General features: G+C 37.5%; 1 protein-coding gene across 3 annotated transcripts in view; it reads right to left on the minus strand.

Moving 5' to 3' along the window:
- Positions 1 to 14,701, minus strand: part of LOC129253802 (enhancer of mRNA-decapping protein 4-like) — a 42,245-nt gene that overhangs the window by 13,090 nt on the left and 14,454 nt on the right. For 2 of the 3 annotated variants that reach the window (XR_010292693.1, XM_064095388.1), the window contains exons 5-17: positions 13,925 to 14,036; positions 12,762 to 12,861; positions 12,045 to 12,228; positions 11,003 to 11,150; positions 10,328 to 10,432; positions 9,512 to 9,708; positions 8,499 to 8,688; positions 7,386 to 7,560; positions 6,549 to 6,645; positions 4,909 to 5,009; positions 3,192 to 4,092; positions 1,741 to 1,863; positions 805 to 889 (exon numbers count right to left, since the gene is read on the minus strand). Coding sequence is in view for 2 of the 3 variants with exons in the window: in XM_064095388.1 (XP_063951458.1) it covers positions 805 to 889; positions 1,741 to 1,863; positions 3,192 to 4,092; positions 4,909 to 5,009; positions 6,549 to 6,645; positions 7,386 to 7,560; positions 8,499 to 8,688; positions 9,512 to 9,708; positions 10,328 to 10,432; positions 11,003 to 11,150; positions 12,045 to 12,228; positions 12,762 to 12,861; positions 13,925 to 14,036 (2,518 nt within the window). In the remaining variant the exon portion in view is untranslated. The remainder of the gene's footprint in view (positions 1 to 804; positions 890 to 1,740; positions 1,864 to 3,191; positions 4,093 to 4,908; positions 5,010 to 6,548; positions 6,646 to 7,385; positions 7,561 to 8,498; positions 8,689 to 9,511; positions 9,709 to 10,327; positions 10,433 to 11,002; positions 11,151 to 12,044; positions 12,229 to 12,761; positions 12,862 to 13,924; positions 14,037 to 14,701) is intronic. The other variant, XM_064095389.1, reaches the window with a different exon arrangement.

The raw sequence follows: 14,701 nt of genomic DNA on the forward strand, positions 1-14,701 counted from the left end.
CTACCTAGGAGGCAAAATTCAATTTGTTCTGCGTTCTTCAAACTTTGGATGTTGTGAAAGGTTGATAGGTGTCATTATGTTCAGAAAACTATCCTCAACAACTCTAATAGGTTGACTCCTTTGACAATTTGCTGCTGAAAAAAGTGGTGCCTACTATTTTTTCTGAATGGCTGCCATGATAAATGTATTTAACATCATATCAAAAGGTGTTAAATTCTCTACATGCTAAAACCATACTTTAATTTTTTTTCCATATGGAAATCTATGGACTAAAACATGCCTTACTATAATTCTTTTTTTTTTCAATTGTAAATGAAAGAATATATATATTACCATATGTAATACAGAGAACCCTTCGAAAATATAAATGAATCTGTTATTAAAAAAAAAAGGTTTGGAAAGGTCACAATACGTAGCTGAAGACACAATCAATCATACACCAGGTATGATCTACTTCAAGGCTAGGGGAATTCCATCTGGCCAGTCAAATATCAACGTTCATGAAGTTGCGTTCAGTTGATTTGTGGATGAACTGCAAACTCCCCTCTTTAGGGATCTGTCAGGATTCCTAGCCTCATCACTTCATGACAGGTACAGGGAAATTCTTAAAGACATTGGTGTTGAGAGGGCCGACCAGTATCAAACAAACCAATTGAACATATGACTCCAGAAATAGAAGTTCATTGCCCTACCCCATCACAGGTGAACAACAAAGTGCCGTCCAAGGAAAAAGCCCTAAATTAAATATCTTGTAGTTTTATTGGATGGGAAGTACTTGACATCTTTAAAAAAAAACACATTTACCTGTCCAATATCCTGTTGGTATTTCCCTTGATCAATGCTGTGTTGTGGCTGACTGTATTCACTCTGATGGACATTATCATCACTTCTAGAAACAGGAAAAGAGATGCAGCAAATGTAAGTCGATTACCTGAATCATACCATATAGAAGACCAAATCTATCAAATTCTGACATCCATTCTGTTAAAAAAAAATTGACTACAAGCTTGGATTGTGGTATGCATACAAAGTGATGGAATAGGTGAAGTAAGACTACTTGTTTGTCAAGTGTGAACAATATTCACTACATGCATCTGAAATAGAGGTTCCGATTCCAAGTTAAAACTTTTTTTTTTTCAGACCTGGGGAGTGTTTCATGAAAATAATTGTCCAAAGTTTTATCTGACAAGGTCTGTTTTTATCTGACAGTGGAAGTTCTTCCCAGCCAATCAAAAGCAAGGAAAGATGTTAAATTTGACAACTTGACGGACAAAATGTTGATGAAACACTCTCCAGAACATGAACATCATGCGTTATCTTGTCATTCAAATGTTGCCTTAGTCAAACAGACTGTTGTGGTTCAAAGAAATATGACTTGGGCAGATACATTACTACTGCTGGAAAATCTTCCCTTCCTGCTCTTTACTCCGTATGTATCTCATACACATAACCTAGCACCCATTTTCCTGATCCCTTCTGTTTCCTCCACTTTATTTTTACTTCAGTCTATCCGTCACTCTTCCCTACCTTCTAACTCTCTCTCTTCCCCCCTCTCTCCTCCACCTCAAGTGCATTTGTTCTAGCATATTGAACATTCTAATCCTGCATTCAGCCTGGTATTTATATTTATTTATTTTATTTATAAATCTTCTTATAGTAGGGTGGCTCCATCAGTAATAGTTCTTGGAGGCCCTACCTTGGAGGCCCAACTGAATGTAAAATACAATCTGTCTGATGTACCTTAAAGCATGATTTTGCAGTTGTTGAACAACAGGTTCTCCAAGTAACTGGATGCTACCCCTCTCGTCTCTCACCTCACCGTGAGCTGCTGAGGCTTGTGACCCATCATCATCATCATCAGTTCTACACCAATATAACCAATTAATCAAAGAAATCACAGTGCAGGACCTTTAAAGGGCTGTGATTGCCAATGAAAGTATGGCAAGCAGTTTTCCTATTTAATCATATTTCTTGAAATTAAATAATAAGATGTTGTTGACAAATTGCAATTCTTATTATCAAGAATTCAGGATGAAATAGGAAGAAATGGCTTGCCATAGTAAATGATGAAATGGCTTGCCATAGTAAATGATGAAATGGCTTGCCATATTAAATAATGAAATGGTTTGCCATACTGACATACGCTGACTAATACATCATACAGTGCAGTGAAATGCTATGTAGAGTTTCATTTTGTAGGAAGAATGGTTACAGCACAAACAGTACACTGATATCAATCACTTCAGTGACATCTAGCTAGTCAACGTAGACTAATCATATTGCAGATTTTAACCTTACTTAACTGGGGGGGTCAATTTGACCCCCTCAAAGAATTTTGTCACTACGCCGCTGTGCAAATTTTTTTTACCACGCAGCTCCATGACTTTTAACTTTCAAGTCTTGCGCATTTGCGAAATTATGCAACATTTTGTAAGTGCATGTCAGACCCCAAATTGCTCAAAAATGTGATTCCTTGTACAAAGTCAATGCAAACTGTGTTATTAACCAAAAAATCATAAATGTAAGATTTTTACTTTTGTTGGTTTAAATGGATTTATTTTATGCTATTTATGATCGCAAAAGTGTCCCCAACAAAGTTCACCTACAACAAAAGTTCGAAAAAACAAAGAAATACATGAAAATTAAAAAACAATAAAATACATAAGAAATTAATTTTGTTTTGGCAATTTTTTGTAGATATTTGTAAGAAATGTAATAATTGATATTTTTACCAAAAAATTAGCATTCTGCTAGGTATATAAAGTGAGTTAGAGTAAAAAAATTAACATTAATTTACTGCAAACTTCATGAGCTTATCTTCAAAATTAATTAATCAAAAAATATAAATTAATTTTTTGAAAATTTTACTATATATACAGTCTTGTAGTTTACATCCGGCTCTACACGCATGCACATTTTCATGGCGATCGCACAATGAGCGGCTGAGATCTGAAGGGGAGGTTGATTTGACCCCCCCCCCCGTACATCCTGGTCTGAAATAACCCAGTTAAATTAGGGTTAATATGCACTTGCCCAAATTCAAATGAATAATAAGGAACATCTCGTCTAGGACCTTGTCATCTTGTCATGCATGGTTCAAGTGATATATGCATACAAATTGAAGTGAGATAAGGGTTACTATTACTTGATATCCAATAAGTAAATAGTTTGTATGAAGTGACTGGACATACCTTGAAGACTGTACAATTCCTTCAGTATTAATTTCATCTGGTGTATTTGTTTCTTGTGCCACAACACCTTGGTTCTCCTCTTTACCATCATCAACATCCACTTTCCCTTTATCCATGGTAACAGGTGAACTTTGTCCATTATCTTCTTCTTCATCATTCCCCTCTTGTTCAATCACATCATCCTCTAATTCCTCATCCTCTGCCTCTTCCTCTTCAACGTTCGTACCAAGGATCTGAGCCACTTCTGCGCTCGAGTCCGAGATGCGTTTCTCCTTGATCCTGGCACTCTTCTTCAGCAGCTCAGCGACGTTTTCCGACGACTCCAGTAACTGGTCACCCTGAAGATCCTGGATGTCGCCTCCTACAGGTGATGGGGGTGGTGACTTTGGTCCCTCATCCTCATCCTCTTTGATCTGTTCATATGTCTTTGGCATGTGGCCACTTCCAACAGGCGATGGCTTTCCCACCAGGGGAGATACATAATTTGAAGCAGTTGGCGTCGGAGTGAGCGTCACAGAGCTGTCCGGTGTGGCAGCAAGAGTGTTCATTTCAGAAGTCCCGCAGGAGCTCAACAGATCATCCACCGAGACATTGGTGCCCGTGATGTGGGTGAAACTGCTACTTGAGCTGGTGGTGCTGTCTCGGAGCAGGTTCTGGGGCGTGGTAGTCTTGGTGGGTGAGCGGGAGCTGTTCATGAGGGATTCTGGTGTCATGAGGTATGGCTGGCTAGAAGAGTGAGTAGACTCGGATGTGAAAGAACTGGTCTCTGCGGAGGGTGTTTGAGGATCTCTGTGGGGTGAAGGTAATGATGCTGTGTCCAAGCGAGGTTGTTCGGTATCAGTGGATCCCAAAGAGCGTTCTGTGGCACTGAAGCTCACGTCAGAGAGTCCATCCAGTAATGCTACAGACAGAAGAGGAAATACATGAAAAGCCCAATTGATCAGCTTTATGACATATTTTCAATAAAAATCCATAAAATATGTGTATACTGAAACCCTAATCACTTTAAGAAGTTATCAAGGAAATGTACATGTATGGTACTTTACATAATATGTCAAATCCTCATATACCTGCTTTCAAAAGTAATAGCTCAACATCAATGAAATAAACCTAGCTAGATAGTTGTTATTCAATAAACAGGAAATAATCTTTCCTTCCTGAAAAGGGATGAATTACACCTACATTATGTGGCCTGCCTGGATGGAAACCCTCTTTGCAATGTGTATTACCAACTATGACTGTTTTTCTATTTGCCTGTTTTGGTGTGGGGGGGGGGTTGTTGTCTGGATGTTTTGAAGGCTTAAAAAAGCTCACAGTAATTTGCCTGCACTAAACTTGTATAAAAGCTAAGGTAAAGAAATCTTGAAAAATTAAGAGATGTCATTACAAAGATAATTGATGAAATATCATGTTCCTACAAAATAAAAACTGTGACCCAAAGAAAATTCATACCTGTCAACATTTAGAAATGCAAAAGCTAGACAACCAATGGTCAGGAGTCCAGGAGGTGGATTTAGACCCTGAATGGACTGGGCTATTTTATATTGAGGACATGAGGGCATGAATGGGTCTATGGCAATTTTTCCCACACATTTTTTTTTATCTCACATGAAATTTCAGAAATCAGGACATCCTGATTTTGGGGCATTTTTAAAATCAATACAATCCTGATAAAATCACGACAGTTTGCTGGTCTGAAAATTACACTCCAACTTACTATTATCTCCATGTGATGTTGTTGTATTAATAGAGCCAGCCAATATATCTTGCTTCACAGAGGGTGTTGGCTGGAAACGAATCTGTAGTTCTTGTAATGCCCTGAGCAAATTAAAAAAAGGTCAACCAGATGGTTTCTTGACTGAACAGTCAAATGTATGCATTCACAAAGGTCAGATAAAAAAAATATATCTCACACCTTATTTTCAACAATTTCAAATAAACTGTGTGATCTCTGACCTTTGACCTTGTGATCCCCAAATCTTATGTCATAGGCCTTCCTATATGCGTACATGAGCTACGTTTGGAGTTGGACCCTCGAAGGTTCTTTAGCCATCACCAGAACAAAAACTAGACAGCCTGACAGACGGACAACCCAAAAACACAATGGCCCAAATTCGCAAATGTGGTTTTTAAAACCATCGGTTGAACCCATTGTTTATGCAGATTTCCTTTATAAATTACGCTTATTTACTGCGTATTTTATAAATTGTCCAATGCTGATGCATGCTTTTGTCACAGTGCGCTAAATTGACACCTGTTGTCATGGTTAAGTATACTATTGTATCCATGAGTCCACTGTTTAAAGAGTGGACTCATTAATTCAAAACAGTGGACTTATGAATAAAATAGCACAGATAACCATGGCAACAGGCATCAATTTATAGACGAGAATGAAGGTAGAGTCCTTGAAAAAGCCAAAGAGATCCTGACCAATGAGAACCATGCCCTTCATAAATATTATAATTTGATGAGGTCAGGCAAACGTCTAAGATCCCTTCCCGGCAGAACCTCACGCTTCGTAAATTCTTTTGTTCCAGTTTCAATTCGTGCATTTAATAGCCATACTTGAAATTATGTTACCCCACTGCCTTTATCTTACTTTCTCTTATCTTTTCTTGTTGATTTGTATAATGTTTAATATATGTATCGTGTAATCTTCTGTGTGTATCATGTGATATTCTAAATTATTTTGTGCGAACAAATTGAATTTCCATTTGTACTTGATTGCAATTGGACAATAAAAATATCTGAATCTGAATCTGAATCTGAATTTGGCGCACTGTGACAAAAGCACTCATCAGCATTGGACATTTTTTAAATACGCGGTAAATAGGCGTAATTTATACAGGAAATCTGCATAAACCATGGGTTCAACCGTTGGTTTTACAAACCACTTTTGTGAATTCGGGCCAAAGCCTCTGGCAACCACATGCAGTGGGCGGAGGCGTGTATTTCTGGTCCTTGAACTAATGCAAGTCAAACCCCAAAAATGCTCACAAGCATGGTTTCATGTACAATATCAATGCATACAGAGAGTTTCTTGTATACCCCAGTAGAATAAGGGTTAATATCTAGCCACAACAAAGTCAAATGAGATACGCTTAAAGAATCAAATGATCACACATGCTATTATGACATAATCCTTGAGGCACATTGCTGTGGAAAACTCTGGACACTCTCACTTACAGCACAGCATAGTAATTTATCAATTTTGCTTTGTCTCTTCACCCCTACAATAAGAATGCTATGTTACATGTATCTAAGTATCAAAGTAATACATGTCTGTACTTTTGTTTCCTCATTGGGCGCTAAGAAAAAGATTAAATTCTAAAGTATTCTTGGGTCGATTGAAATTACCTTGAAAAGACACAGAACATCTTGACCAGGACACTAACTGCTTGACCGTTGTCCACCCTATCACCATCCTCTCCAGGGGATACTTCCTCAAATTCACCTGTAACAGTAATATCAATAGAAATTTGTGATGTATAACCACTAACCAATCAATAATACAGAACATTTACATAGCATTCACTTACATGTTTAAGTAAATGTTCAAGTGACCTCTTCTAAACAATAATAAAGCACCCAAAATATGGAATATTTTGGGTTACTGAGAACGAATACAATCTTGAGAGAAAAGTCTGCATTTTTCTAAACTGAATAAATGGGACAGGGCTTCACAAGAAAGGAAAGAGTTGATCATTTTTTAATAATAGATTTTTTTTAAATTTTTTTTTTAATAATCTCATTGGACAATTTCTAGATAGATTCTCCTTAAAAAAATGTTGGACCTGTTCAATCATTTTTCAAATTATGGGCAAACAAATTTAACAACATGGTGGTCTTCCTGTCTTAATATTTGTAATCTGTGATTGCCACTCACCACATTAAAATGTTTTTATATTTCCCTAATCCAGCATATCCCAACATATCATAATGTAAGTTTGAGATGATCAGTAGCTCTGATGTATAAATGACAGGCACATCTCAAAATAATGCCTCGGCCACTAGAAATAATGTAGTAAAAGTAGCCTTAGAGATGACAAACTTGTGAACAGCATCAAAGGGCCGAAAGGAGTATTTTGGGTTGACATTCTGCAATCTAAATGAACCCTAATAGTTTGCATTCTGAAGATTAATTGAACCCTAACAGTCTAATAACAATACACGGGAAAAATCCAAGAGACTAACCTGGTTGGAGCTCCTCGCCATCTTCAACCTCCTCTTGTGTTTGCTTGGCCCGGCATCGTCCAGCATCAACGATGGCGAAACTTAGCATCGGTTGCATCAACAGGAATTCTGTTACTGAACTGAAATGAGCTCGCCCTTCTTCATGTTCTTGGTACAACTGAATTACGTACAAAACCTGTAAGAAAGAATGAAACAAGGTGGTTCACGAACCACGAGTCTCGCCTGATATTGCAATCGCTAAAATATGCAATATGATCTTTTGACCTTATCATCCTCATGGACACACGTGTGGTATTACCCAATGGTCATTTGTAACAAGTGTAAACAATATTGATGCAAAAATAAAGAAATGAGAGCAATTTGAACAAAAACTTGAACTTTTGACCCCTAGATGACCTTTGACCCCATCATCCTCATGGACACACATGTGGTATTACCCAAGGATCATATGAACCAAGTGTCAACATAATTGATGAAGAAATTAAGAAATAAGTGCAAGTTGAACAAAATCTTTAACATTTTAATTTGACCTTTTGACCCTTCATGACCTTTGACCCCATCACCCTCATGGACACATGTGTGGTATTACCCAAGGATCATATGTACCAAGTATGAACTTAATTGATGCAGAAATAAAGAAATGATAGCAAGTTGAACAAAAACTTTTTGGAACAGACTAATGGACTAACAATACGAGGTCTCTACCGAACTTCGTTCAGGCGAGACAATTAGATGGACTCAATGGATTCTCTAATGCTATGACCTATGGAAGTAATATATCAATCTCTTGACCTTTGACTTAAGCCATTCTGTTAAATCCAAATCTAATATTATAAATCCAACTTATTCTAGGCAATTGGTGTAAAAAAGAAACAGTGGAAGATAAGCTAGTATAAGACATAGATGTAATCATAACATTTGGTGAATCAGTGACTTGATAACTGCTCTCCAACTCTCCGCAACAACGTAACATATAGGTATCTATCATCAGGGAACTGGGGACACTTTCACAATGAGTTAAGCATGACTTAAATGTCATACCTAACTCTTTGTGAACCATTCCCCCTTATCTTCATGAAAAATTGATTTTAAGAGACAGGGATGACCTCTAACCTTCCTCCTGAGGTCAGTAGCCATGAGGAAGCTGGCGCTGAGATCAAGCTTGACCTTGAGACACGGCTGGATATCGTTTGGGGAGGATCCAAAGCGGATCTTCTGTAAACAGGTCCACTGGACGGTGCACCAAACCTTCAGCTCTCGGTTCCGTTCTGCACCGGTGATGAGGAACCGCCAGAATGGCAAGCTGAAGAAGAGGAAGGAAGGATAAGTTCAATAAGTTTGTCAATTCTGTAAGATGAAGATGAAAGATTTTTTTTTCCCATATAAAACGGTCTGTCTGAAACAGAAAGATGTTATATTTGGGTTCAGCTAATTATACTGTCCCATCAGATTGAATCAGAGACATTCCTTTGTCTGATCTGGGCCCCATTGCAGAAGGAGTTGTAATCAAAAGCAACTCCTGAAATGAAACGCAACTTGGTTTTCAACCAATCAAAAGCGCAAAATTACAGACTTATCATTGATTTTTTTTTTAGTTGAGATCAATTGCAATTCTTTCTGCAAAGGGCCCCCCGGGCAGTTTTGTTTTGTCTCCTCTGACATTTTTTTAGTTTGTTAAATTTTTTTTCTTCTACATTTTATATAAGAATAAAACTTGCATGTGGGACAATATGTACATTTTTATAGAGAATGATATTGTTTTTACAAATATCAATAGTTATGTTTTTTGAAACATTTCATAAAGACCTACAACTAGTGTAACTCTGCCATTATTGTAACTTCCATGAAATCTTTCATTGCAATTGGCTACCGAGCATTGTTACCATGGTAGTTAACAATAATGCCATAGTAAAAACTTTATCGAAAGGTCCCTGTGACGGAGAGATAATGACTTTATCGTATGAGGCTAGGCAAAGAATAGTATATCAATTACAGACTGTCTATAGGTCGCAAAACTCTGTTTGATAGACAACACTTATAAAGGTAGGCACTTTATAGAAGTCAAGCTCCCTATCAAATGCTGGTGCTAGACAAGTCTAAATAAGTCTTTCCGACACCAAACTCACCTTGCATCTTGTTGCTTGTGATTATCACAGAATAGTAGAGACATGACCGGTTCACCATCATGGGGAGCAAACTGATGAAGGCATCTTGGTGGGTCCTCGGACACCTCCCAATACATCTGCCAGAATCTGACGGTGCCATCCATACTGGCACTGGCCAAGACTGACCCGTCGGGAGACACTGCCATGTCCGTGATTGCCTGGATCAATGAAAAGGGAGATTAAAGGAAGTCAATTGCCTCGGGTGCACCATGCTGCCCTAAAAATTCCTCCATCACCAACAGTGATTCTAAAGATATTTTTCAAATTTTCTTTGCCGTCCTGAAGGCTTTCTGCATAGGCTGTAACATGACATTGAAAGGTCATTATGAACAAAAATTCTAATCCCTGTGACTACATGTACTTTTAAAGACTGAGTGGATTATGAGAGCAGCAAAAAGAGGAAATTAAGAGCAGACCAAGTATTAAAAACAATCTATAATTGTGACATTGCTGAAAGCAGGCAAAGCTCTCAAACTTGTCTAGATAATTGCTTATGATGACAGTCCTACTTCTGTTTGATGAAATGCATATTATTTCAATGTAATTACATATAATTAGTTTTAAAATAGTCACCTGTTTTGGTTGTGTTTAAAAAAACATTACAATTGATATTTGTAAAAACTATATCATTCTCTATAAAAATGTACCTATTGTCCCACATGCAAGTTTTATTCTTATTGCAAATGTAGAAGAAAAAAAAATGTCAGAGTAGACAAAACAAACACAAATTTAAACATGCGTCATACTGAATAAAATACTAATAGACCATGAGAGTACCTTTGTATGGCCGTTGATTCTGATCAGTCCATTAGAAACCTGCTCATACAAGATTTCATCGGTGCCTAGCTCACTAGCAACTACTGAAATGTCCCAGAGCTCAGCCTGTAAATGAAATAAATAGATAATTTCAATGAATCAAGTGATGAGGGGATGGCCTTGTCAGCTTCATTCCCAGTCTTAATAATAAAGACCTTATCAAGTGATAGTATAATTGAGGAAACAGAGGAGTGGAAGAGGAGCAGGAAGAGGAAGAGAGATTGGAGAGGGGGAGCAGGGGCAGAAGGACGAGGAACATGATGAGGAAAATAAGACGGAGGGGTAAAGGAAAGGGGAGGAAAAGAAGGGGAGGAGGAAGAAAGGAATGGGAGAAAGAAGAAAGGAAAGGGGAGGAAGAAGAAAACAATGGGAGAAAGAAGAAAGGAAAGGGGAGGAGGAAGAAAGGAATGGGAGGAGGAAGAAAGGAAAGGGGAGGAGGAAAGAAAGGGGTAGGGGGAAAGGGGGCAGGATGATGAAGAAAAGACAAAGAAAATGGACAGAGGAGAAGGAGACCCAGAAGGAGGATGAGAATAAAAAGAAATAGCCTTTCACTTGAAAACTTATTTATTGTGGTATGACCATTTTACATGTTGGAATATACAACAAATATTGTTACATAGGAATTGTTTTCTTCACCTTTTCACCGTGTGAGACTGCAAGGAGATTGCTCCACTCATTAGGAAGCTCCTCGTCAGATAAATCATCTGGAAGGTAAGGGCACCAGACGATACGATGGTAGTCACTTGGCGGTAAGCTACGTTTCACCTGGATCTTTGGTTCGTAGCTGTAGTATAGAAAAACAATATGGATAATAATCATAATAACACACTTTTTGTATAACGAATATCACATTATGATATAGCGTACCTATTTACTTTCAAAGGACTTGGATATTATTATCCCAGCTTCAGCAAAGCAGTCTTTTACAGCGTAGAAGCGTTTCAAGGCATAAATTCCTGCCAAGTACAATTTACCTCACCTAGGTTTAAGTGCAGAACAATGTGGATTAATTTCTTGCTGAAGGAGATATTATGCCATTGAAGGGATTCAAAAACACAACCATCTGTTCCAAAGTCAGGAGACTTACCACTGGGCCACAAAGATTCAGTTTCAATCATTAATACAGCTAAATTCAAGTAGTTGCACAGAGCAATGATTTTGAGAAATAGTCTTTAAAATTAAGGCCAACTGTTACCAAATTATCATACATGTAGATAAATAAATATATAGTACATGTATATGCAATTCACATGAAATTAATACAGTAAACCAAATGTTGTGAAATACACCTGGGATGTCATACCACTGGATTCACTTTGTAATCATGACCAAAAGCTGAAATATAAATTATGTTTACAATATCCAATAAAACAATTCATGATAATGCCTTTAGTATCCTTCAGGGGAACATTTCATGAAATAAATAGTCAGTGATTTACACAACTATTGTTATAAGCTACTGTAAATCCTTGCATCTGATTGGCTGAGAGCAAAGTAGTCAGTGAAAATCACTGACAAAACACTTTCATGAAATGAACCCCAGGAGAATGGCATGAATCTATAGAATAAAATCAAATCACATTTCACTTTCTGATATGAACGTGATGGATCTGAAAACATACAATTACCTCTAAAAGTCTACATCTTAACGATTATTTCAAATCTTATTTTCACTCACGTTATTTTACCGCCTTCTTCCTTGATGTGCCAAACAGAGAGATTTCCACGCTGGTCAACACAGCCTAGAATATCTGCGTTGTGAAACGCAAAAGCAATGTCAACGATGATGCAAGAAAATCCTTTCAACAGCGCCCTGACTGTGCTGCGTCTGTTGAGAATCCTCAGGCCATAACCAGATTGTACTGAAAAGTGAAAAGTGAAAGGACAGATATTCAATATTGTGTAAGAAATATTCTGATTAAGTTTTCTATAAAAAGGGGGGATCAGCCTACACAAGGGCAGAAGGCACTGAGTGGCAGGAGTTTGAAAATAAATTGAACCAATCCCAATAGAGTTATAAATGTTTGAAACAAGATCAGAAAAAAAAGGAAACTAAGACGACTAAATCTAAAATTGGCATTTCTGTGACTGGTTGATACATTCAATCTCTTTATCAAGCAAAAACATACTATGCATACTTTCAAATAGTATTTGCATACATATTTCATTTGTTTAACAAAGGATATAATTGTTAAAAACAATATTTTGTGGAAAGATTACTGTAATCGATCAATAAGTAATACACATCAATATGACATCAATATACATGTATCACATATATTCATAATTTTCAATACTAAAGCTTATATTGAATCAAATAACTGATTGAACATCTCATTTAGCCTAACTATGAATATTCTGATGGAAAATGAACTTTAACAAAATGTTGCCTTACTTCTCAGCACATAGACAAGGAAGGTATTGTTGACGGCTACTAGGTTTCCAAAGTAATATTTGGCCTCCCATTCATAGTTCACAACAGGTGTAATCTTTACCTAAAGATATGAAGAATGGGAATTTGAAAATGTCAGAGTCAGAATATACAAGAAGAATACAGATCTTCAAAAATCTTGAGATGTTAAAAGATTGCTGTATTTCTGTACCAATTAGTTATTTCAAGAAACTACAAATTGAGCACTATCAATAACATCACCATCGTCTTCATCATTCTCAGCACCTAGAAATAACCATGAACATTACATTCATTGACCTCATCAATATCAAATGCAACATCACAATTAGTCACATTTGCCATGAACAGCATCATCATCACCATTGTCATCACCATCATCAACATTAACATCATCATTGTCATTAACAATATCATCACCATCACTGATATCTCACCATAACTGTCAATGCTATCAACAATAAAAACATCATTGTCATTAGCAGGACCATCATCTTTGACATCATCATTATCCCTGTCATCATTGTTATCATCAACAATATCATTATCACCAACATCATCATTAATGCTGTTATTGCCATCACATCAGTCACCTCAACCCTGTAAAAAAAGTCTCATTAGGTGGTTTCAGACCGCCTCGAAGTTCGTCAGTTCCAGGTATTTTCTGATCGGAGTAATCGGGAAATTTACTCCGATCAGAAAATACCAGGTATTTTGGTAATGTGAAAGCAAACTACGCGTAATTTCCCCAAAAGAAAATACCCGCTATAGTAGGTACTTGGCGAAATTACGAGAACTTTCGCGGGGATTTTTCCAAGGTGGCAGATATTTTGGCAATGTGAAAGCAATTTACGGGAACTTTTAGCCCAGCGTGTCGTTGGGCGCGGGCGCCGTGGGTGGCTGCTGGGCTAGTGGTTTTGAATCTCGCGCCTTGCCTGCTTATTAGACCATACTGCGCATGCTCCTAACTTCAGGAATTTATCCCGAAGGGTATGTTTCGGGGCGGTGTGAATGCAGGAATAATTAATGGGTATTTTTAAGCCTAAAAATGTTCTTGTAATTTAACGGGGATTCTTGTGATCGAGGCGGTTTGAAACCACCTATTAAGGCCACCAAGTTTCATGCAAAGGACAGGTCAAGAAACTCACCTTATTGCTACCTGGGATAGGGCTATCAACACACGATGCTAAGCTGGGTGTAATGTCAACCTCACGTCCATATATAGGAACTGACCCTCCACGGTCATCACCTTCTAGGACACTGTACGACAGAGATAGACAGTACATTACAAAAACAGAATCAAGCAAAGATATGTTGTGTAAAAGCTCAGCAACTTTCTTACAGTGTTCATGCGTACATGTACATGTTGAGACAAATTGCAATACTTCAAATACGTGTAACTCTATGCGAACTTAAAGGAGAATGAAACCCTTGAAACCAGCTGAATCCATATCAAAGAGAAAAATCAAAGAAACATATTGTTGAAAGTTTGAGGAAGATTGAATGAATAATAAGAAAGTTATGAGCATTTGAATGTCGAGATCACTAATGCCATGTAGATCCTCCCATTGGCAATGCGACCAAGATCTGTGATGTCACACACGTACAACTCCCTCATTACTTTAGTACTTATTTCGCTTATATTCTCACTTTTATAGAGTCTATCACAAGGTGCGGTGTTCTCTTTATGAGAGGACAAGTACAGAGGTTTCACAACATTATATCATTGATGAATCGTTTTTCATATGATTAGAATGAGCAAAAAGAGATGTTTTTGGGGTATATTTTCAGTGTCCAAAAGGGGAGAGTTGTTCATCTGTGACATCATAGATCTTGATCGCATTGCCAATGGGAGGATCTCCATAGCATTAGTGATCTCGACATTCAAATGCTCATAACTCTTCTATTGCTAGTCCTATTTTACT

Source organism: Lytechinus pictus, chromosome 2 (assembly GCF_037042905.1).
Source record: "Lytechinus pictus isolate F3 Inbred chromosome 2, Lp3.0, whole genome shotgun sequence".
NCBI lineage: Eukaryota > Metazoa > Echinodermata > Echinoidea > Temnopleuroida > Toxopneustidae > Lytechinus > Lytechinus pictus.